Below are 23,691 nucleotides of genomic sequence, written 5' to 3'. Positions count from 1 at the left end.
TCTTTTAAGTTCGAATTCAATCTAACCCAACAAGACTCAGTTAAAATTTCTTTAAAGTTTTAAAACTTTAACCTCTTTTAATGGTAGAATTTTCTCCACAACTCCAAATCACTTGAAATTTTGAATATAGACATAGAGCCCGTTTGTATTGGCTTTAAGTTGGTCAAAACCAACTTAAAACCCATTTTCAGCTTTTGAACGTGTTTGCCTAATGCTAACTTTAAGCCAGAAAGTTCTTAAAGTCAGTCAAAAATGAAAAGTTAGGATTTCTAACTTTTTTTTTTCTAAGTGCTTAAAGTCATTTTCTTTGACCATGAAAATTACTTTTATATCCCTTATATTTTAACTAAATTCCAAACTACCATTTTTATTCTTTTAATCCTAAAATTCACATAATTTTCCTCATTTAAGCACTTTTATCCAAACACTCAACTGCTTATTTATAAAAATAACTTTCAGCACTTTAAAGTTCTAAAAGCACTTCATACATAAAAGTTACTTTTTTAAGCCCATCCAAACGGGCTCATAGTGAACTTTAAAATAGTATTTTTTGGGTCTACGTTCAAAATTTCAAGTAATTTAAAATTGTGGCGAAAATTCCACCATTAAAAGGAGGTTAAAGTTTTGAAACTTTGAAGAAATTTTAAGTGTGTCTTTTGGATTAGGTTGAATTCAAACTTAAAAGATATGAGTTTTGATATCTAGCTCGAAAAGATGCTACTATTGAAATTTAAGGTGATTTCATGAAAAATTGAAGAAGTTAAAAATTTAAATTTTTGGTGTTCTTCATGTGTTCTTGGTTTTAATGAAGCAAAAAAATACATTTAATTCAAAATTCCAATAGAAAAGTGTTAAAAGTTGTTTAGGTAATTTTGCAAAATCGGAGTTGAAAAATAATGGCATAGATGAGCCTTTTCTCAAACGACAATGACATAGATAAGCCAAACTTTTAACGAATGACATAAATAAGCCTTTTCTCAAAATTCGATGACATATTTGAGCTTTTTCCCTATAATTAAAGTAACTTGTTATTTTCTAGATGTTTTTTATATATATTGTTTGTGCGTATCCAATGTCATTATTACTATATATATAAAATAATAGGATAATTCAATGCATTAAATTTTTAGTATGAGCGAAATTTAGAAAGAGTCAGAGTATATGGAGTATGAACTTATTATTATTAGAATTTTAAAATAAAATACGGTTATCAAGGTTCTATTGGTGTTGCAAAGTGAGCTAGCACATGATATATTATTATTTTTCTTTTTTAAAAGTGGTTTGAAATATGTTCTAATAAGGTATCAAATCAAAAGAATTAGCAGCAAAGCAAAGATTCTTGATGTTAGGTAGATCAAGATATGATCAAAATTGGAAAATTTTTAGTCAATTAGAATCATTAAAACGTTGACCTAAGTAGTGTTTTGTCAAACCAGCCATCTTATATATATAGACAGAGATATGTCGTTTGACCCCAAATAGTTTTTGGTAAAAAAATTTTAAAAATTTAGTGAGGTTTTGGGCCGATACAATAATAACTGCGTACTTATCTCATGATGTGAGATAAAAATTAGGAATTAACTTATGTAATAGAGTCGATCTACTAAAGTTTTGAGCAGCGGTGTAGGATCAGATCCCAAAGATAGTAAGTATTTTCTTTCTTATGAACGAAAGTCTTTTTCAAAGATTCTATATAAATTTATCTATGAAATCGAGATAGTTCCCTTTCAGAAAATTCTAACACTAGTAGAAATGCCTATGCTTTAGTCTTCTGAAGGTGGGGGTATATATGAGCCATTTGTGTAATGATAGAGGTATATATGAGTCATTTGTGTAACGGTAGGTGTATATATGAGTCATTTTTATAACGGGAATATATCAACTCTAAATGACAAAGTTGAGGAGTAAAAAGTTACAACGAATTTTTATGATATTATTAAATCACTAAAGACTAAAGAGAGCTATATATTTATATATGTTTCTTTTAGTAAATAATCAACTTCAGGAAAACTTAGAATTTTATTGAAAGAGATCGAAAAAGCACTCGATATTTGCTAGAAACAGCGTTGGATGTTTACTTCACTTTTTTTCCTTCTAGCTTCATAATGACGCAATATATAATTTATGCATTTATCTATAGTTACGTTGAGCAAATTAAATACGATTGCATACGAATTCTTTATGACTTTACAAGTACTTGAACCTTGATTTATTTTTGTAACTCCTGAATTAAATGAGGCAAAATCAAAAGAATTAAGCACCGTGAATATGTATATTATTATTGTGGTTAGTTTTAGTATAGTGTCAAACTAGGATATGCGATGGATGATCTATTCTCTTTTTTTTTCTTCAAAAAAATTATTTTGGAGATTGTGTAATGCTTACTCTCAAACTCTTCATTTACACAGTAGTGATATTTGGCCCATCCCGTATTTTCGAGCGATTCTTCCTGCAAAAGGCAGATCTTTTTCTTTTCGTCTCAAATAGAACAATTGAATAGGGACTTAGATATGACCAAAGTGCTTGCAAGCTTAGGGTTAGCAGGTTGTTGGCTAGGAGAGCTAGTAAAAGAATGAAACCTTCAAGAGACCATGGTTAACAAGTCAGCTGAGGAAGAACAATCTCACTATATCTTTTTTTGACCTCACTTGTAAAATCACACTAAATATGTTTATTATTGTTGAAGTATAAGTGTTTGATATTTTAACCTTTTTGAATTGGTTACCAAATTCTAAATTACTAATTTATATATATTCATTATTTTTTAAAGATAAATACAAAATTTACATTGAAATGATTGAATTAGCTCAAATTCATGGTCGAAATACTACCTTCAAACCTGTTAAAAATAGATGAAGATAATAGAAAAGAAAGGCTTGACGCGTGATATTTTTTTTTATTTTTTCATTCGGTGTTTGGAGCCTGTGGTGGAGCCCTGACTAAAGTTGGATCGCGCACGGCAAGGCTTTTTCGGAGGTGGCGCTCCCAATAAAAAAAAATTCATACTGGTTAAGGGTGAAGCAGTTCCACCATTACACCACAACTCATATTAGTGAGACGTGATACTATCATTATCTCAGAAGAGTGATTGTGTGTCTATGGGATTAACATATAATGCTTCTGTTGGCAAGAAGCCATCTCCGATCGCTATTGATGAAATTGATGGAGCTAAGAAACCGAGAAAGAGAAGATAAAGTACGGACTAGACGATACTTCCATTATTTGTTTTGTTCAAATGGATATAATGGAATAATGGGTTGATGAATTTTGTTAGTAAACTTTACCTAAATCCCATAATGGAAAAGTCTAATTACTATACACCCCTCATTGTACCAAAATTACCAGATATCCCCTTTTTTTCAACTTTTCTGATACATTAGTGATGTATCTGATACATCAATTATCTATAGAGTAATTAATGAAGATCATCTATTTATGTATAGTATCTTAATATAAGGTATGATTGGTTTTTTAAACCAATTACTGATCTAATTAATGGGATTAATTTGGTTAAAAAAATAACGGTTGTGTACGTGAAAATTCAAGCCAAAAAACAGAGTATAAATTCAAACCAAATTCGATTTCAATTTTTTTTCCAGTTTTGGTGATACATAAGTTATGTATCTGATACATCAACTTTAGATGTAGAATACTTAATGCATATGAGCTATTTATGGTTAGTATTTTAATGTAAGTTTTGATTGGTTATTTAATTGAATCACTCATCTAATTAATGAGATTAATTTGTTTAAAAAAGCAACTGTGATGTTCATGAAGATTCAAGCCAAAAAACAGAGCATCGTCTCGAATGGAAAAAATAGAGCATCAATTCAAACCGAAGTTGATTTCAATTATTTTTTCACTTTTGCTGATACATAAGTTATGTATCTGATACATAACTTTAGCTATAGAATAGTTAATGCACATCAGCTATTTATGGATAGAAGATTGAGATAAGGTATGATTGACTCTTATAGTTCCGAATCTCAAAGGGTGGGACGGGATCTTCTTGATGACGTATTTCATTCCCTGCATTGACATGAAAATGGTTAAATATAACTTGAACTTTATACATAAATACGATGTATCATATGCATTAAAATATCTAATGCATGAGATGAGATTCTGATACATACAGAAGATGTATCAGAAGCAGTTATATATTATATTCTGATACATAAATGTAGATGTATCAGAATCATTAAAACTTGAAACAACAGAAAATGACACTTAAACATGATGTATCAGAAATAGTAAATCTCCAAAAAATTGCATTTGAAAAAGACATTATGTATCTGATACATAAATGTAGATGTATCAGAATCATTAAAACTTGAAATAACAGAAACTGACACTTAAACATGATGTATCAGAAATAGTAAATCTCCAAAAAATTACATTTGAAAAAGACATTATGTATCTGATACATAAATAATATGTATCAGAATCATTAAAACTTGAAACAACAGAAACTGACACTTAAACATGATGTATCAGAAATAGTAAATCTCCAAAAAATTACATTTGAAAAAGACATTATGTATCTGATACATAAATAATATGTATCAGAATCATTAAAACTTGAAATAACAGAAACTGACACTTAAACATGATGTATCAGAAATAGTAAATCTCCAAAAAATTGCATTTGAAAAAGACATTATGTATCTGATACATAAATGATATGTATCAGAATCATTAAAACTTGAAACAACAGAAACTGACACTTAAACATGATGTATCAGAAATAGTAAATCTCCAAAAAATTGCATTTGAAAAAGACATTATGTATCTGATACATAAATGATATGTATCAGAATCATTAAAACTTGAAACAACAGAAACTGACACTTAAACATGATGTATCAGAAATAGTAAATCTCCAAAAAATTGCATTTGAAAAAGACATTATGTATCTGATACATAAATGATATGTATCAGAATCATTAAAACTTGAAACAACAGAAACTGACACTTAAACATGATGTATCAGAAATAGTAAATCTCCAAAAAATTGCATTTGAAAAAGACATTATGTATCTGATACATAAATGATATGTATCAGAATCATTAAAACCTTCACAAAATTTTCATTCTAAAAAAAAACTTAATTGAACTCATACCTTTGGGAGATTAGGGTGTGTTGTAACCCCTTCAATCTTGTTGTCTATTTCTTTGGGTGCATGTTTAACTGTAGCTTTCGACTTCAATTTCTCACGTAGCTTATTCATCACTGCTGGATCGTTACGATGTTTGGATCTAACCTCGTCGTAATCTTCCCAAGACGAATCAGAACCAGGTGAAACAAGAATTCCTTGATTTTTATTGGACTGTTTGAGACCATGAACGGATTCCATATGTATCATTGAAGGTATGAGAAACAAAAATAGAAAGATTTACAGAAGAAAGCAAATGATAAAAAATTTAGAAGATTTTTCAAAGATTTACAGAAGAAATCAAAAGATACAAATTTTAGGAGAAATCAGATTGAATGAGGATGAAGTGAAATTTCATATAAGGAAAAATTAAAATATACCTTAGTTGAAACCTTGAAATTGATTAACGGTTGAAGAGGATCAAATTAACTAGAGCAAATTAGGGCGAGGATGAAGGAGGAGGCGGATGTATCAGTGAGGGAGAGAGAGAGAAATGAAAAAGAGGGATTTTGGAAATTTTTTGGTGTAGTAGGGAATAAAAGTAAATATAGCATCTTAATATGTGTAAAAAAGTAATTTTCCCATTTTGTTATGGACTCTATTATTTGATTTGGGCCAATGATTCAACACAACCCAAATTCTGATCTCAGCCCAATTTCCATGACATCAGCCCAACACCAAACAATACCTGAAGATGTCATTTTCAGCATTGTACAAGGAATATTCTAGGATGTGTATGTGTACAAAAAGTTTGTTACACAAAATATGCAATTGCAATTTAGTTCATAAATAGTTTAGATATTACTAGTTTTCTATTTTCTATTTCTGGCAGAAGGATCTTCAGCTACTTATATATATATATATATATGAGGCATTGATCAATAAAAATAACACACAGAAAAATTTTCAAAATTTCATACATTTCATCTTGTTTTTCTAACAGCTTCTTTGAAATACAACAAACTCGAAATTAAAAGTGTTCGATGTAAAATAATTGGCGTCTCTATTTTCAAGAGAATAGTTGAAACATACACTTGTTCGAAAAGGTGTTCGATCTTTAATTTTGCAGATATAAGTTAATAAGAAGGATGCTAATATAGGAAATTATATTATTTTAATTTAGTGTATTGCGCAGTCCCAACAAAGTGCATTATATATATAGTTGTAGTAAAAAGAGGAGGGATAGTGATATTTGTTGCGGCTCTAGACGATTTTAAAATGCGTTATTAATTTACCAACGTGAGACTTCGTATCCTCAGTTGAGTATCACATATACATTAATTAATTAGTATTAATGGAAGTCAAAATAAGTGACAATTAGAGATTAAGAAAAGTATTAAGCACCACAATAAGTCCAATAATCACCTTCATTGACTGTCTCTCATAAAATGGGTGCTATATATAAGATGGATCTACTGTTCATCCACAATTATGGAAACAAAATTCATCACTAATAAAACAACTGTCCCCACGTAAGGTAAAGGGTAAAGACTCCAACAATATTAGAAACTTTAGATAGTGAAAGAAATGACGAGAATTGTGATGAGATAAATATAATTTTTGTGATAAATATAAATTTTTTAAATTCTTGATTAAAGATTTTGAAGTTGAAGCTCCGACTAAATTCAGATCATGCACTGCAAAGTACATTTAAAGGTGACGCTCTAATATAATTTTTTCTATATCCAAGGCTCGAGATATGATTTTACTACTCCCTAACAATAGCTAGTATTATATATAAATGAATTTAGCCACCAATGGTATTTGTCTTTGTACGGATAATTTTCTTATCCTCAATTTAATTTTCAAATATTTAATCAAGAAAAGAAGCAGTTCAATCTACTTTATTAATCCTTGGGTGGTCCGTATTATTGACAAGGGCCAAGCGCTAGTCACTTGGGAGAGACACGTTCTTTACCCACCACTAATAACACTTTTTTCAACAATTAAATTCAACCAAATGATGTCACAAAATATCATGATAAATGAATGAATTGAATTAAATTTGAGAGATTATTTATATATTAAGAATATGTAAAATATATATGAAGTATGTAAAGAGAAGTATATTAGATATTTATTGTTGTCTTTATTGAAAGTGTTTATTGTTAGAATTTTTAGATATACAAATACATAAAATTTCATTATGTTTTGTAATTTTTTAAAAAGTACCACTATAAGGAGAAATAAAAGGGATGAAACAGTAACAGCAACATTATATAATTTTCTCTATAATTATATATATTGTAGCAAAAGGGATTAAGGATTTAAAAGTTATGTGCTCTCCCCCTAACACATAGATCCGTCTTTAATTATCAGTGTAAAAGTATCATTAAACTAAATAAAGTTTAACATGTGCTAATAGATTAGTTATTATTATTATCACATTATCAATTAATAATTATTTAATAAATAACCTTATTATACATTTAATTTTATACTACCAATGCATGAACTTAAACTTGTGTGCTAATTAATGTTATTCTTGGTGGGAGATAATTAAGGAAAAAGTATTACAAAAGGAAATTACATAGCAGAGTTTAAACCCCTTTACTAAAAATTCTGTCTCTGCAATTGCTCCTAATACCTAACAAAATCAACAAATCGATATTAATTCCATAAGCAGCATCATTAGGATGAAGAGGAAATTATCATATTCTTTGCGTCACATCCTAAGAGAATTGACCTCTTAATTACAGTAAAATTGAAAAAAAAAATGCATTTAGCCTCCAAAGCTACAGCTAATTTTGAACTTTTTTCATCCATTGATTTTCCAATCATTTTCAGTGATTAATAATAAAATATTACTACTCCAAATTTAATCTTCCGATATTAAGCTCTCTCCAAATTTATTAGAGCAAGGATAAATCTAAAAGGTATTAATTGATTATTTTTTTATTATCTAAGATAACAAGTACATTTTCCATTATTCTTTGGTCTCAACTTATTTCTTTCTCTACTTTCACTGTGAGGCCGTTTGAATTGGCTTATAAGCTGTTTTCAGCTTAGAAGAGAGTATAGTTGTGAAAATAATAATAATTAATTCTTTCTTTTAATTATCTAAAATAACAAGTATTTTAAATCAATTACTTTTAGTAATTATGACAACTAAAAAATATCGGAGGAGATATCATCCTTTTTTATCTTCTAAATATTTTCTATTATAATCGGTTTATCAACTAAAAAATTAGAAATCTCTTTTTTTCTTCTGTTGATATAACCCGCCTTGGGAAATTAGAAAAATAAAATAGCAAGAATTAAATTAGCCTACATTATGTATTATGTGGGTTTAAAAGAGAGGCACGCACATATAGGGGTGTCAAAGGAATATGAAAAATCGATCAAACTTACTCATATCAAATTGATTTATATCATTTTTTTAGTAAAATCATGGACTTTTATTTAAGCGTATAACCGTCCCAAATAATTGGATGATCTTTTTAATTTATATAAAAAAAAAATCCAACTGAACCGAATAACCTTACATGTATGCAAATATATTTTATATATTAACAATATGTTAAATTTAATATATAAACCAAGTTCAAAACAATTTAATATATAAATATATTTATAATGTTTTTCAAATATAAAAATAACCTAGGTTCTAAGCCTCTAGTGACTAGACCACTTTGGGCCTTTGTCCTTTAATTAACCTTTAATTAATTAGGTTTAAAATTAAAAGATATTATAATAGATACTCCATCAAACAATACGGCAAAACTTATGCAAACACTTCTATTGAAAGTCTTATATGAAGCAATACGGCAACAATATTTTATATTCTTGGCTTCTTGGAGAAGAATGGAAGTGCTTCTTCAAGAATACACTTGCGAAAAAAATATTTTAATAATAGTGTATTTTACGGCAATACTTTAAAAGTAAAAAAAATAAAAATTAACCAAACCGTAACGATAAAAATGGAAAACAAATATGATTGAAATAGTTTTAAAAAATCTAATTTTGATTATACATTATAAAATACCCAAAAAATTGGAATGATATAATTTTTTAAGAAATATACTGTTCCATTGACACACTAGGCATAGACAATTAATAGAGAAGAGAAACAGTCATTTCTTGCTAATTAATTAAGGCACCCATTAATTAATCCTTCAATGTTGCTAAATTTTTATTTACTCCTCATTCAAGTAAAAATAAACACATACAAAAGTGAGGAGCTAACATTACTAACATGTCACAAGATGAAGCAATGCATAAAAAAAGAGACTCTGTGTGCATTAGCTTCTTTCCTTCCTTCGTTCTGAATTCACTGACTATAAATTTTAAATGCACATGTCACGAGTATATATGATCGACCTAAAATTTGAAAATAATGTCCTTGAGCGGATTCTTATAGATCTCCAGGTTATAATTAACATAGTCCTTCTCAGGCTCACAATAGTTCTTCACCTCCATCTGCAACAACATAATTGGTGCACTAATTAGTTCCCGCTAGCTATCCAGGGGGTTAGGGAAAGGATCAGACTACAAGAGTCTGTTATATGCAGTTCTACCCTACATTTCTGCAAGAGATTGTTTCCACAAAGACTTTTTTTGTCACAGTTTAATTCGTACTCACCATAGATAATTAACTCTAAAAATGACATGATATTGCCATAAATAAATAAATTATACTGACAATGTATATAAGTTAAACGTCTTATAGCAACATTTAAAATGTAACGTACCTTTCGGATCTCTTTTATGGCGATCAAAAGGTTTTCACTCATCACTTCTGAAAACAATGTATCTTCCGCTAAAGCAATTAAAGATTCAGAAATAGAATTTGGTACACTTCGAAGATTCTCACCAGAGACATTAGAATCCCCATCAAGAGAAAACATCATTCGAATGTCAAATACGTGCAAATTTGACAATACAGAAAAACCATTGTTCAACTCTTTGACAGCAGGAAAAAATCAAAAGTGTTTCCCTCGTTCATTTAAAAGAAGACACGAGCAGTATTTGTAAATGTAAAATTCCATAGACAGCTAAATAATATCCAAAAGGTTAGAACTAGGAGTAGGAAGATTTAAAATGGAAAACATGGGAGAACTATGCTGAACATGGAGCACATCACTATTTCAATTTGTTTATCCTGCTTTCCTTTATAATCAGTTTTTTTTAAAATGCATCTTTTCTAATTTAACAAACTCTTTAATTTCAACTTTTAACCTAACATGTTTAAGATCACAAGATTTAAATATATTTTGGCACATTCAACATATCTTTAGTTTAAAACCACAAGATTCAATAGTCGTTCTTTATTTTTTTAAACTTTGCGTCAAGTCAAAATCAGACAAACAAATTGAAAAATAGCGAGTAAAGTACCAGGCTGAACCATATAGCACAAGGAAAAAAACTGAAAGGCTAATACATATATAGAGGAAATACTAAAAGAAGGTCTAACTTACCCACTGGTTTTGGAAGGCTTAAATCTTTTCTCAACCCATCGACACCAGAAATAATTATTGAAGCAAGACCAAAGTATGGATTTGCACACGCATCAAACGCTTTGATTTCGAAATGGCTCACGAGATCATCTGCAATTCCAGGAGGGCTAGCAGTTCTCAATGGTGCCTCTGTATTTTCTTTCCCCCAACAGAGATAAGCTGCATTTCGCGTCTTAGGTAGCATATGCTCATAACTACACGTAACAAATCGTTAGAAAATTCTAACTGATTTTCAAAGTTAAAATCCATAACATAGTAGTCGAGGTGTACAATATTTTCAATCGCATTAAGTAAATTTGAGACCAGTAATGTTATCGTAGCAGGACAGTAAGAATTATAGAAAAATGACTAACCTAAGAGGATGTGTTTCAGTAAAAGCTAATATGGAAGGAAGATGATTTAATACTCCAGCCATGAATGCTTCTCCGATCTTCGACATCCCATATTTTGAATCGCCAGATGCCATAAAAACGTTTTTCCCATTCCTCGACAAACTGATGTGGACATGTGATCCGGAGCCAACTTCATCCTCTGCATACCTAGAAAAAGGTCCAAAATGTTACATAACAAGAGGACATTAGTATCGGAAACAATCTCTCTACCTCCATGAGATTATTGGAATCTAGTAGGCTATGATCTTAAACAATCCCCAAACTATTTTAATCCTAAATCCATTGTTCTCACTTGTGTATCACTTTTAACAACAATATTACAATAGTTACCTTTTAAGTGATCTAATTGTGTAAAACTCGATATATTTTTAATCATCAGTACTGTAGAACTTGAATTTAAAAAGGAAAAGGAACCTAAAAGTGTAGTGGACAAATCTTCTACCTACTTTGGAACAAAAGTTGCCATCAGCCCGTGTTGCCTTGCAACTGATTTGATGACTTCACGCGCATAAATTAAGCTGAGAATTGCTGTACTAGCCTCCGTGTATCCCAGGACAACTTCAAACTGACCTTTCCCAGTTTCCGCGTGTACCTTCATATTTGAGAGACACAACAAGGGGAGCAATCTTTACTAGACTGAAAATTTGTGAGTTAAATTTCTGTCTTAAAGGAAATGGAAACGTCCCTGTTCAACTGTAATATTCATCATTTGAAGATAAGTAACGATGTCTTCTAATATCATGATGCAACATCAAATGCTGATGTAGAACAGTATGAGGTCTTGTCAATTGGTAACCACTCTTCGTTGCCATTCCTTTATATAATTTTATTTATACAAATTTAGTGTAACATTTTAAAAGATGAGAAAATGCAACACAAAATTAACATACTTCATTACACTCTTCAAAAGGTAAAATTCGATTTCAAAGCCTACATTCACATCCTGAAACATGTAGATATACGCAGCAGATCAATAAGACTTCTTAACTCTTGCACAAAAGAATCAGACATACCAAGTCGAATTCATCTTTTAAACTACTTAGAGGCTCTTCGAAATACTTCTCTTGGACAGTATTCCCATGGTTTATCAGGTTCAATACACATGTCGGTTAAAGTCATTCCCTGTAGTTTTTCCCTGGATTAAAAGATACACATCCACATCAAACATGATTACAAATCAATATAGTAGTGGAGAAGTTATGTCGACATCAGTGAAGAAAGAGAACAATAGCAACAACAGCTAATACGAAAGGAAACAACAAATGATACTAAAATTGAAGAATAAGATAGCAGGAGAGTAATAATAACAACACTAAACCTAGACAACACTCGACTACCTACTAACCTTTTATCCTAATCTCGTCCTCTGTATCTTCCTATCTAGGGTCACGTCCTTGGTAGCTGCAGGTGTGTCATGTCCTGATTAAACTCCTCTCTCTAATTTTTCTTCATCCTACCTCTACATCTCTGGTAACCACATACCATATAACACTCTACCCCATAATTTGGAACAAAACCTATTGTGTTCTGTTCCTTAGATCAGGTCACAAGAAATTTTTATGTTTTTCTATTTTCTAATCGTATCATATATGAACCTATCAATGAAATCGATAAATTCAACCTAACGTACATACATAAACCAGAATCAAAACTTGAATTCAGGAGCATAAAGAAAAACAAAAAGTGGAATATATCAAGTATATATATACAGGAGGTTTCAAGTTCGTACCACGGGATTTTGCATCTGTATTGATAAATCAGGAATAATTCTGATCATGCCCGTATATGTGAGTTTAGATTCCTCCGCGGGGCAATTAGAGACTGAACTGACTGCAGCCAGACATGCAGGACTTAAGCCTATACCATGTTTTTTCACAAAGCTGAGGTGTTCTCTTGGAATAACCTGTAAATGATGCACATAAGTGGGCAAATCCAATCCATTTTTGGACCTAACTCAACCCGTTCATGAGAGATGAGAATTGCCAAAGATCAACAAATAATCCATCACATTCTGAGTTGGGAACTCAACACATCTAGGATTGGACATATGAAACGTGGACAATAGAAGATGTGGACTCAACATCGAATAAATCATGAAAAATATTCCATCAGATACTGATATGGGAACTCAACACCCCCCGCACATCAGTCAGGATTGGACATATGAAATATGGACAATAGAAGATGCGAATCCAACATCGAATAAATCATGAATTGGGATGAGTACTCTGGCTCTACTTTAAGTCTAACTTAACCGATCAAAACTAAGTTCAAGGCTAATAGAACCCTCGTGTGTAACTGACAATTTCGCCATAAACATCAAATAATTGGCAATGTTAAAAACGCTTACACGACATCTATGAATGCCAGAATTATCAATCCAAAGAATGCGAACAAAGGGAACAGGCTTAAATGGTTCATCTAAGCTGTTGTAATTGCCTTCTTCAGACGACGAACCAACGCTGCTCGACTCACATCTCTCCATTATAATTATTTTTTTGTGTGTATTTCCAAATTCCAGTTCAGTCTCAACTCCAATTTCAGTTTGTTATGTTCAACAATTTTGTTTATGAACTTTGTTTGGCTGAGCTTGAAAGTAGTTACATTAATAATACACTTGTTTTAATGTGTTTGTAAATGAGTTGAGTATATGAACAAATTAAACTTGTGGTTGAGTAGAATCGTCTGAATAGCTCCGTTCTTAATATGAGAAAAATGTGGACTTTGTTGCTTCATATACTAATTATGACACATTAAAATATTATTGGTGTATTTGGCTTGTTAAATTAATAATGAGAATCTTTTTTTAACACCTAAATATTAAAAATAAGCTACTGATATAGTCACATTATTTCAAAAAAAATATTTTGATCTAGCAAATAGTTAAATGCAAAAATACTAATCTTATGAAAAAAAAATTCAAATATCACTGTTCGTTGATTAGTTTCTCCTTATCTATACACCATTATTTTCTCTTTAATGCAATAAAGAAGTCAAGAAAAACAAAGTTTGAGCGGTACATATCCACACATAAGAGAAAATCACACCACACATGAATATTTTCAATGAGAAACATATTCCTCTTCAAAACAAGGCATTTTAAACTCCCAAAAAGGTAATTTGTTATATTCACATTCACACTAATCACTACAGTTACGTACTAGAGGAAATTTCACAAATAGTTATTATAAGTATTTTAATTATGTTCGTTAGCTATATTTTGCCTATCAAATATATCAACATGATAATTATATACAAGTTAGGGTAAACATATATAAATTCTGGATTTATATAATTGGGAGTCGAATTATACAAATTCTGGATGTGGGCCACGTAATTATGATTGTAAGTTAGTGGCAAATGGTAATTTAATTAAACTGTAGCTATGTTAACTAATTAACTAGTATATATTTGCTTATTCGCATAATTTTCCCTAAATAAAGTATTTTAAATAGAAAATTTTTGCATATTTTTAGATTAAAGAAAGAAAAAGAGTTCAATAAATTGAAGAAAAAAAAGATATATGTTAATTCTGGCTAAAGAGAAATGCACATCTTTCAGAGTTACACTTACAAACCTATATATAAATTATGCACCAAAATTGTATGTAAATTTAATAATCAGTAATCTAACATGAATAGAATATTTATATACATTTGAATAAGGAAAAATAGTATTTTTAGTCCCTGTGTTATAGCTCTATTCCAGTTTTAATTCTTGTATAATATGATTTAGTATATTTAAACTTGATTCATCAATTTGTTTTATTCTTGTCTTTCTTGTCCATTAAATGAATATTACTAGAATCTCTTCATCTCTGCTTTTCTATAATTCTTTATTTGAAAAATATACGTGTTAATAAATTTGATTTTAGCTTAGTATTCTTGGAGGGATGAACAAATATGTGTGGACAGATTACAATTTTCAAGATGATCTAATTTAATGAAAGTGAAAGTCAATAAAAGTTGCTGCAAAAGAGAGTCAAGAATGGCTGCCAATCTGCTGCAAAAGGGAGTCAAGAATGGCTGTCAATCTGCAATGAAAAATGTATACACGTTTTCAGCAATTAAGTCTTCAAAGGCTGCTGGCTTCTTTGACAAACGCGTAGAAAATTAACGCGTAAATTTTCTACGCGTTTTCATCCTCCTATAAATAGAGGGCTTCCTGCCCTCATTTAAATCATCCCAGAAAGAGAGAGTAAAAATACAAAGAGAGTTTTACACCAAGATAAATATTGTAGTCTTGAGTGTCCTCTTTAGTAGTTGTTCCTTTTACAAGAGAGAAGTGTTAATTGTTGTTTTCTCCTTGTATTTAAGAGCTGTGTACTCCATATTTTATAGTGAGATCCTTCTACCCCGTGGTTTTTCCCTTCTATCATTTAGAGGGGTTTCCACGTAAAATTCTCGTGTCCAATTTATATTCATTATTTTTATCATATCAAACTTTAGTTGTGGTGCTTCCTCCCCCCAACAGAAAGAAGATTTGACAACATCACAACTATATATCTAAAAAAAAATTAACGTGAAATATCTCCAACAAAAAGATGTCTGATAAAACGTAACCTAAAATTTCTCCAACAAAAAAATTTCCGATAAAAATTAATCTAAAATTTCTCCAACAATAAGATGTTAAAAATTAACAAAAGATTTTTATGAATTTACCTATGAGTCAAGTGAAGAAGAAGAACATAGAACCAAGTGACCTTTTAAGAATCTACCTTTGAGTCTATTCCAACCTCAATTTTATTTTTACTTTTTATTTTTTTATTTGATTTAAAATAATAATTTCGTTAAATTTTCAACTTCAGTTAACTTGGAAGATCAAACTTGCATGTATATGTTAATTAAAGGTTAAAATCAAATTACACAAAAATCAAAATTGAAATAACACTATAACACGAGGACTAAAATCACTGTTTGCTCTTTGAATCGAATGAGCATTTCAAGTGTGTTAATGCATGATAGTAAAAGTTATTTTAAATGAAAAATTGAAGAAAAATGAAGTTTTTTTTTTTAAGAAAAGAAAGATAAATTAGAAATAATGATTAGGTTAATGTAACAAAAGGAAAAGAAAATAATCCTGTTACTTTTCTAGTTTAAGGTGCAAAAAATTGTTGGTTCACTCATCTAGAGCCTCTATTTGAGTTTTTCATAGTAAAAATTTTCTTATGATTTTTTTAAGAGAGATATGAAAAGGTCAATTTTCTTTTATTTATTTTGCAAGATGCCAAGTTCTTTCATAACATAATGGCATAAACTTTAACATCAAGAAATATTACATGACTATGTTATATTATATAAAACGTAGGTAAAAAAAAAAGATCTAGGGTAGAGAAAAAGCAAAGTAGTTCAATATCTGGAAATGCAAACAAAGCTTTAAAATTTTATTTCTTCACCATGTCCAGTTGTCCACAATTCGATTCATACATAATCTTTAATACTCTGGATAAAAATTATTCTAACAATAAAGGTTCTATGTAGATGACTTTAAAAAAAAAATTATTTGGTCCGTCCCAATTTACGTGACACTATTCGAATTTTGAAAGCGTTTGACTTTGACCGTAAATTTAGGGATGAAATCTTAATTTTTTTTGAATAGATTAAAAAAAAGGGTTCAATGAATTGAAGTCAAAGAAGGAATGTAGAGAAATTATATGAGATATTTGATATTGTTTGAGAAAATTAAGGTAGAGTTATACTGTTATAGGATTTTTTGCATGTCACTTCATCATAACAATTGTTTAATTTTCCGAGTCTGATATTCTAAGTGGTCAAAAGAGAGATGTTCGAACTAGAGAATGCAGAAAGCAATTGAAGGCGGTTCCCTGCAAATTTTTCCAAAATTGAATAATCTCATCGCCTTGTTTATGATTTAGATTCTTGCAGAACCACGGCAGGAATTGCCTCTGAGTATAAAGTTTTGCTTGTTATTCTAAGATTTATTAAAAATAACAAAAAATATTACAAAATGGCAAGAACACAGGTTGAAACCGTCGAATCTGTTACACGCCACTTTCCAACACCTTCTTCATTTACTCATTAGTGACCACTGCATTCTCTATGTGCTGGGTTGTGTGAATTTACCCATTTAATAAAATCACTTACCCAACCCACTAAAATATGAACGCATTGACGGATTATCAAAATATGGCTTACTTTGCCATCACTAACTGGTAACAATAGTACATCCGAGCTCGTTGCAATGCGAACAAGGTTATGAATATACTACACCAATATCATAACGATATAAAATTAACCTAATATTTCTTCCAACAAAAAGATATTTGATAAAAATTAGCTTAAAATTTCTCCAACAAAAAGATGTCTTATAAAAATTAACCTAAAATTTCTCCAACAAAAAAAATGTCCCGTTAAAATTAACAAAGGATTTCCCTTTTTTTTTTTACCTTAATTGAAGAAGAAGAACATAGAGCCAAGTGAACTTTTAAGAATATACGTTTGAGTCGCTGTTCCAACCTCAATTTTATATTTTATTTGATTTAAAATAATAATTTCATCAAGTTTTAACTTCAGTAATTTTGAAGAATCAAATTAGCATGTATATTTTAATTAAGGCTTAAAAATACTTAATTAAATTACACAAAAATCAAAATTGAAATAACACAAAAAATTAGAATCGCTATTTGCTCTTTGAATAATTATAATTGAATGAGCATTTAATTGTGTTAATGCATGATAATAAAATTTATTTTAAATAAACAAGTGAAGAAAAATAAAGAATTTTTTTCTAAAAAATAAATATAAATTAGAATTTGATAACTTTAACAAAGAAAGGAAAAAAGAGAGATTTAAGGAAACTTAGAATAATTAATTTTCTGTAAACTTTTATGGTAAATACAACCTCATTAAATTTATGAAAATGATTATATTTTTCGAGCATTTTCATAATATTTTGATTTATTTTTAAAATGAATGAATAAAAAACAGTAACAAAAAAAAAATATTTTCATAATATTTCGAGCATTTTCATAACATTAAATTTTGCTTTTTTTTACCCCTTTCCCTTTCCTTTACACCTTTCTTTTTTATATTTTTTTTATTTTCCTTTCTTCATATTTTGTTAACTTTTTTCCCCTTTTCTAATTTTGCAATAACAAAGTAGATAAACAAAAAGAGTCAAACGAAAGAGACGCAAGTGAAAATTACAAAATAAAGGAAAAAAATTAAAGACATTTTACTCTTCATCCTGTTACTTTTTTTTTAGTTTAAGGATGCTAAAAACTGTTGGTTCCCTAATCTAGAGTTTCTTAATTACTGTAAGCTTTAAATTTTTCATAGTAGAGATTTTCTTATCTGGAAATTTCAAGAATGGTATTTATGACATTTAAAAATTTACCATCTAAGCAATCAAATCAAATAAACATAAATGAGTTTGCAGTAAACTCGACTGTTAACAATTATGAATTTAAGGCAAGAAAAGTGGAAAAATCAATTTTTTAAGCCACTTGCAAATTTTTCTAGTTTTATGGATTTTTTAGAGAGATATGAAAAGGACTTTCTTATTTATTTATTTTGCAAGATGCCAAGTTATTTGATAACATTAATGGAATAAACTTTAACATCAAGAAATATTACATGACTATGTTATATTATATAAAACGTAAGTAAAGAAAAAAAAAAAGCAAAGTAGTTCAATATCTGAAAATGCAAAAAAGCTTTAAAATTTTATTTCTTCACCATGTTTACAATTATTAGACTCATATATAATCTTTAAAACTCGGATAAAAATTTATTACAACAACAAAAGTTCTATTCAGATAACCCTGGAAAACAAAATTCGAATTTCAAAAGTATTTGACTTTAATCATAAATTTGGAGATGAAATCTTATTTATTTATTTTTTTGAAAATTATGGTAGCGAAATAGAGTAAAAAAAGAGTTTAATGAATTGTAGTCAAGAAAGGAACGTAGAGAAATTAATAGGAGATATTTGAAGTGGTTTGAGAAAGTTAAGGAAGAGTTATACTTATTATAGGATTCTTTGCATGTCACTTCACCATTAACTCTTTTATATAGATATATAAATTATCTTTGCCAAGTTCCAAACCTTCAAAACAGTAATGGACGTTCACCGATTTTACTCCCTAAAATCACGCGATTTCCACTTCTGCCATGAATTCACCGGGACATCATTCACCATCGTTCGCTCCGACGCGGCAAAACCCGCCGCAAAGGTAAAAACAAAAGGAATCGGATTCAAGCATGCTACCATTACGAAATCGGCTGCTGTTCTTACGGCGGCGAAGCCGGTGCAGATTTCAAAGTCTCATTCAGATGATACATTGGTACCAGTAGTACACCCGAGCTCGTTACAATGCGAGGAAGGTTATTTGTTACCGAATTTCCCTCGTGGTGAAATAGGTTACAATTACGTCAAAGAAATATTGACTTCAAAAGTGTATGAATTAGCTGATGAAACGCCTCTCCAACTTGCACATAAGATATCAGATAGGTTGGGGGTAAATGTATGGCTCAAACGTGAAGATCTTCATCCGGTATATGTTTACTGCTCGATTTTAATTTTTGCAACATTATTGAATATTTGTTAAAGTTTGAAATTTTGGTGTTAATTTGCAGTTTTCATCCTGTTTCTATGTTAAAGTTTTGGGTCGGTATGTTAAGACTCTCACATCCACGTCTCATGAGCTAATTTTCAAAATATAAAAACTTGTTGAGTGCAATTATAAATGAATATTGTATATTTATGATATTAGTAACATTGATAAAAGATTTTTCCTTTGCACTATGTTTTTTTTTATATGAATCGAATGACCTGTATTGAAAGCCAAAATTGATCAAACTATTTATCCTACATGATGGCATCAGTGAACTTCAAATTCTGGATCCGGCCACTGTTTTTGCTTGTTTGCTCAAGCAGCTACCATGGAACTGAACCAAATTCTACCAACACTTAAAAGAGAAAAATTGATATACTCTTGATGCACTCATATAGGAAAACTAAATACTTATGGCGTGCTGTGATAACTCTTACTTATTTTTGATTCAGAACATGAATTTATTTGCTATTCGTTTTGATTTTTTCCACTGATTATTTACTCGAGTTTATGGTTTCTTATTCAGCTCATCTATAAGTTTTTAAGTTTTTAAGTCTGTATGTGTTTTGTATTTACTGAGGGTTTCGGAAACAGTCTCTCTAACTCACTTAGTGGGATTTCACTGGGAATGTTGTTATGTGTTGTGTATATATCTAATTTTGAGCCTTTTTCTATTCTATATTGGAGTAGACTCAGTAACATTGTCATACGCTAATATTGGCAGGTCTTCTCATTCAAGGTCAGAGGATCTTACAATATGATGGCGAAACTCTCAAAGGAACAGTTAGAAAAGGGGGTTATATGCTCATCGGCAGGAAATCATGCACAAGGTGTTGCATTAGCTGCCCAGAGACTTGGCTGCAATGCAGTGATTGTGATGCCCGTTACCACACCAGAAATTAAAGTTAGTATTGATGAGTTACTCTTTTTGTACTCATAGCTTCCCATTTGAATTCATCCTGTTCTGTTTTTCTAGTGGAAATCAGTTGAGAGATTGGGTGCAACTGTTGTTCGTGTGGGGGAAACATATGAAGCAGCACAAGCATATGCCGTAGCTCAGGGCAAAGAAGAAGGCCGTGCATTCATCCCACCTTTTGATCACCCTGATATCATAATAGGACAAGGTACGGTTGGAATGGAGATTAATCGCCAATTCAAAGATAAGATACACGCAATATTTGTCCCTGTTGGTGGAGGGGGTCTTATAGCTGGCATTGCTGCTTATATGAAAAAAGTCGCCCCTGATACAAAGATCATTGGTGTTGAGCCAGTGGATTCAAATTCAATGGCGTTGGCATTACACCATGGTCAAAGAGTAATGTTGGAGCAAGTTGGATCTTTTGCAGATGCAGTAGCTATTAGAATGGTCGGTGAAGAAAGTTTCCGTCTCTGCAGGGAATTAATAGATGGTGTGGTCTTAGTTAATCATGATGCTATAAGTGCATCGATAAAGGTTAGTAGCAAGCTCTCTCACCTTGAATCCCATGACGTTTGCAAATTTTGCTCGTGATTTTGTTAGTATGTGACAGTTGATTGCTCTTACGAATAGGACATGTTTGAAGAGAAGAGAAGCATACTGGAGCCGGCAGGTGCACTTGCCCTTGCTGGAGCTGAAGCATACTGTAAGTATTATGGCCTGAAGGGTGAAAACATAGTAGCGGTAACTAGTGGAGCCAACATGAACTTCGACAGACTTAGATTGGTAACTGAACTCGCGGATGTTGGTAGACAGAGGGAAGCTATTCTCGCTACTTATATGCCTGAAGAACCAGGCAGCTTCAAAAAGTTCTATGAGATTTTGGGACATACTAATATTACTGAATTGAAGTACAGATATAATTCTGAGAAAGAAAATGCTAGAGTACTTTACAGGTAAAGTCTCCATGATCGTTTTAAGAGAATGTTAACTCATTTTGTCGTTGATTTTGTTAGTTGTTAATAAATTACTTTATCCATGACGGGACATCTATGAATTCATAGATTTATTTATAATAGATCATTTGTCGCAGAGTTAGTCTTCACACTAAATTGGAACTTGAAGTGATGGCGGACAGGATGGAATCATCACAATTGCATACCATTAATTATACAGATAATGAATTGGTCAAAGATCATCTAAGGCATCTGGTAGTGTTTCAAATCTCTCCTTATCATCGCGTGGATCTAATTCTTAGACAAAAACAGTAAATATGTGTGTTTGTCTCGCGATTAGTTGTTTGGAATGTTTTACTACTATGCTACTTTCCTTATTGACTATACTAATAAATTTAGAAATGATGTGCTTCCTTTCGTTCTACTTGGTTTAACGGATTATTGTGGTGTTCATTGGATATTGATGGCTAGTACTCTCTCTATCTGCTGTGATTTGTTGCAGATGGGTGGCAGATCAAATGTTCACAATGAACATCTCTGTCGATTCATTTTCCCTGATAGGTCTGGTGCTTTGGTGAAGTTTTTAGATGCTTTCAGCCCACGTTGGAATATAAGTTTGTTACATTACCGTGCACAGGTACCTTTTAGGATATCTCATTCTTCTAGTTCCATTGTCACCTTGTTCAGTCTTTCTGCTATTACTTTTGAGTAATTGTTTTTCTTCATCTATCTGAAAGGGAGAAACTGGTGCAAATGTGTTAATTGGCATCCAAGTTCCACAAGGTGAGGTTGATGAATTCCGGAATCGAGCTGAGAGTCTTGGTTTTGAATATGTTGTGGAGACTCTCAATGAGGCTTTCCAGCAACTAATGCATTGAAATGATTTGTATGCATATTGAAATTTTGGTCCTTAAGAGAGTGGCTTTTGTCAATTTTTTGAACCAAAACAAGATTATGCTTTAGCTTTATTCAAAATAAGAGTAATCACTGCTTTTCGTATTAATTGTTATGTTTTCTTCATTATTTTCTTCTTCTTTTACTTGGGTTTGATGCATTTGAGCTGAAAATATCTTTCGAAAAATATCTCTATCTCCACGAGGTAATAATAAGGTCCGCGTACACTTTATCCACTCATACCTCACTTAATGGAATTTCACTAGATATATAATCATTACTGTGACTTCATCTAGGTCCACTCAGGAGCAGCTTTGAGAAGCTTTAATCGGGACACATAAGAGTAATTATTTATGTGGTGGCTAAGGTGATGAAGACTATCCTCCTTGTTTTAAGGGATCTTGACGTTCTTATGGAAATACTTTAATGAAACGATGACAATTACACTTCAACAATTTCATTTTCTTCCCTTTCCACCAAATTTAAAATACTTTTTTCATAATCAAATCATCAACAACCATCATACATTTGAGTTTGTTATATGTAAAGATTTATTACTATGTGGTTTTATAATGATAAAAATAAAATACATTAAACGCATATTAATTCATGACAAAGGGTGAGTCAAAACGACAAATTTATAACCGGAAAAAAGTGCATTTTACATCTTAAACGAACTTCATATAGTAAAAAAAGAGAAAGTAAAAAATATACATCTTGAATTGATGATGATGTAGCTCAAGTAACACCAAGTTTGCTGGCTAATATGTAAAAAGTTGTTACAGATAATATATGTATGCAAAAGGTGAAAGTGACTGCTAATGCTAGCAATAGCAAGTAGCAAATTATGGTGAAAGGTACTTATAAGAGTGGTTGTGAAGTAGTAAATATTTTAAATATAAGAGGTTTCGAATTTGAATTCTTCGAAATATAAAATTATCTTTATTAAAGAGCGTTTTATTCTAAATAAAAATTTTCAACATAAAAAAAAAATTATCAAACTTTAATACAAATATCAAATAAAAAAAAAAGTTATGGTGAAAGGTGTAACTGATCCAGAAAAGTTGACCGCTCTTCGAGTATTCCGTGACTTAGCTAGTTAGCTGGCCGATGGCTGCTGGCTGCCTACCTTTTCTCTTCGTTTTGCAGAAAAACTGCAATAAATTCACTGTAGCTATAAATGTATAAATAAATTTTATATTAGTATAATTTTTCATAACTATAAACTAAAGGCATAATGATTAAAAAAGGGCACCTAAACTATCACTATTCCATAAATTTCATACATTAACAATTACGTTCGCAAAAAAAATTAAAGTTATAGAAAATAAATTGAAATCATAAAT

General features: G+C 30.6%; 3 protein-coding genes across 3 annotated transcripts; 1 reads left to right on the top strand and 2 right to left on the bottom strand.

The window, feature by feature from the left end:
* Nucleotides 1-3,748: 3,748 nt before the first annotated feature.
* LOC129876876 (uncharacterized) lies at nucleotides 3,749-5,408 on the bottom strand. The gene is made up of 3 exons (XM_055952355.1): nucleotides 5,124-5,408; nucleotides 3,970-4,029; nucleotides 3,749-3,760 (listed from the first exon to the last, which is right to left on the bottom strand). Exons 1-3 carry the CDS (start codon nucleotides 5,364-5,366, stop codon nucleotides 3,749-3,751), a joined length of 315 nt encoding a protein of 104 aa, XP_055808330.1. The 5' UTR covers nucleotides 5,367-5,408.
* Nucleotides 5,409-10,529: 5,121 nt separating this feature from the next.
* Nucleotides 10,530-13,489, bottom strand: LOC129876875 (uncharacterized). The gene is made up of 5 exons (XM_055952354.1): nucleotides 13,355-13,489; nucleotides 12,734-12,907; nucleotides 11,451-11,596; nucleotides 10,966-11,151; nucleotides 10,530-10,806 (listed from the first exon to the last, which is right to left on the bottom strand). Exons 1-5 carry the CDS (start codon nucleotides 13,487-13,489, stop codon nucleotides 10,530-10,532), a joined length of 918 nt encoding a protein of 305 aa, XP_055808329.1.
* A 5,567-nt stretch (nucleotides 13,490-19,056) lies between these two features.
* On the top strand, nucleotides 19,057-22,433 carry LOC129877080 (threonine dehydratase 1 biosynthetic, chloroplastic-like). Its single transcript, XM_055952560.1, has 7 exons — nucleotides 19,057-19,519; nucleotides 20,304-20,483; nucleotides 20,556-21,032; nucleotides 21,129-21,451; nucleotides 21,589-21,706; nucleotides 21,954-22,088; nucleotides 22,189-22,433. The coding sequence occupies exons 1-7, from the start codon at nucleotides 19,085-19,087 to the stop codon at nucleotides 22,327-22,329; spliced, it is 1,809 nt and encodes a 602-aa protein (XP_055808535.1). The 5' UTR covers nucleotides 19,057-19,084; the 3' UTR covers nucleotides 22,330-22,433.
* Nucleotides 22,434-23,691: the final 1,258 nt, after the last annotated feature.

Source organism: Solanum dulcamara, chromosome 12, assembly GCF_947179165.1.
Source record: "Solanum dulcamara chromosome 12, daSolDulc1.2, whole genome shotgun sequence".
NCBI classification, from domain to species: domain Eukaryota; kingdom Viridiplantae; phylum Streptophyta; class Magnoliopsida; order Solanales; family Solanaceae; genus Solanum; species Solanum dulcamara.
The sequence above is the reverse complement of the archived record's forward strand: the minus strand, read 5'-3'. Positions and strand labels throughout refer to the sequence as shown.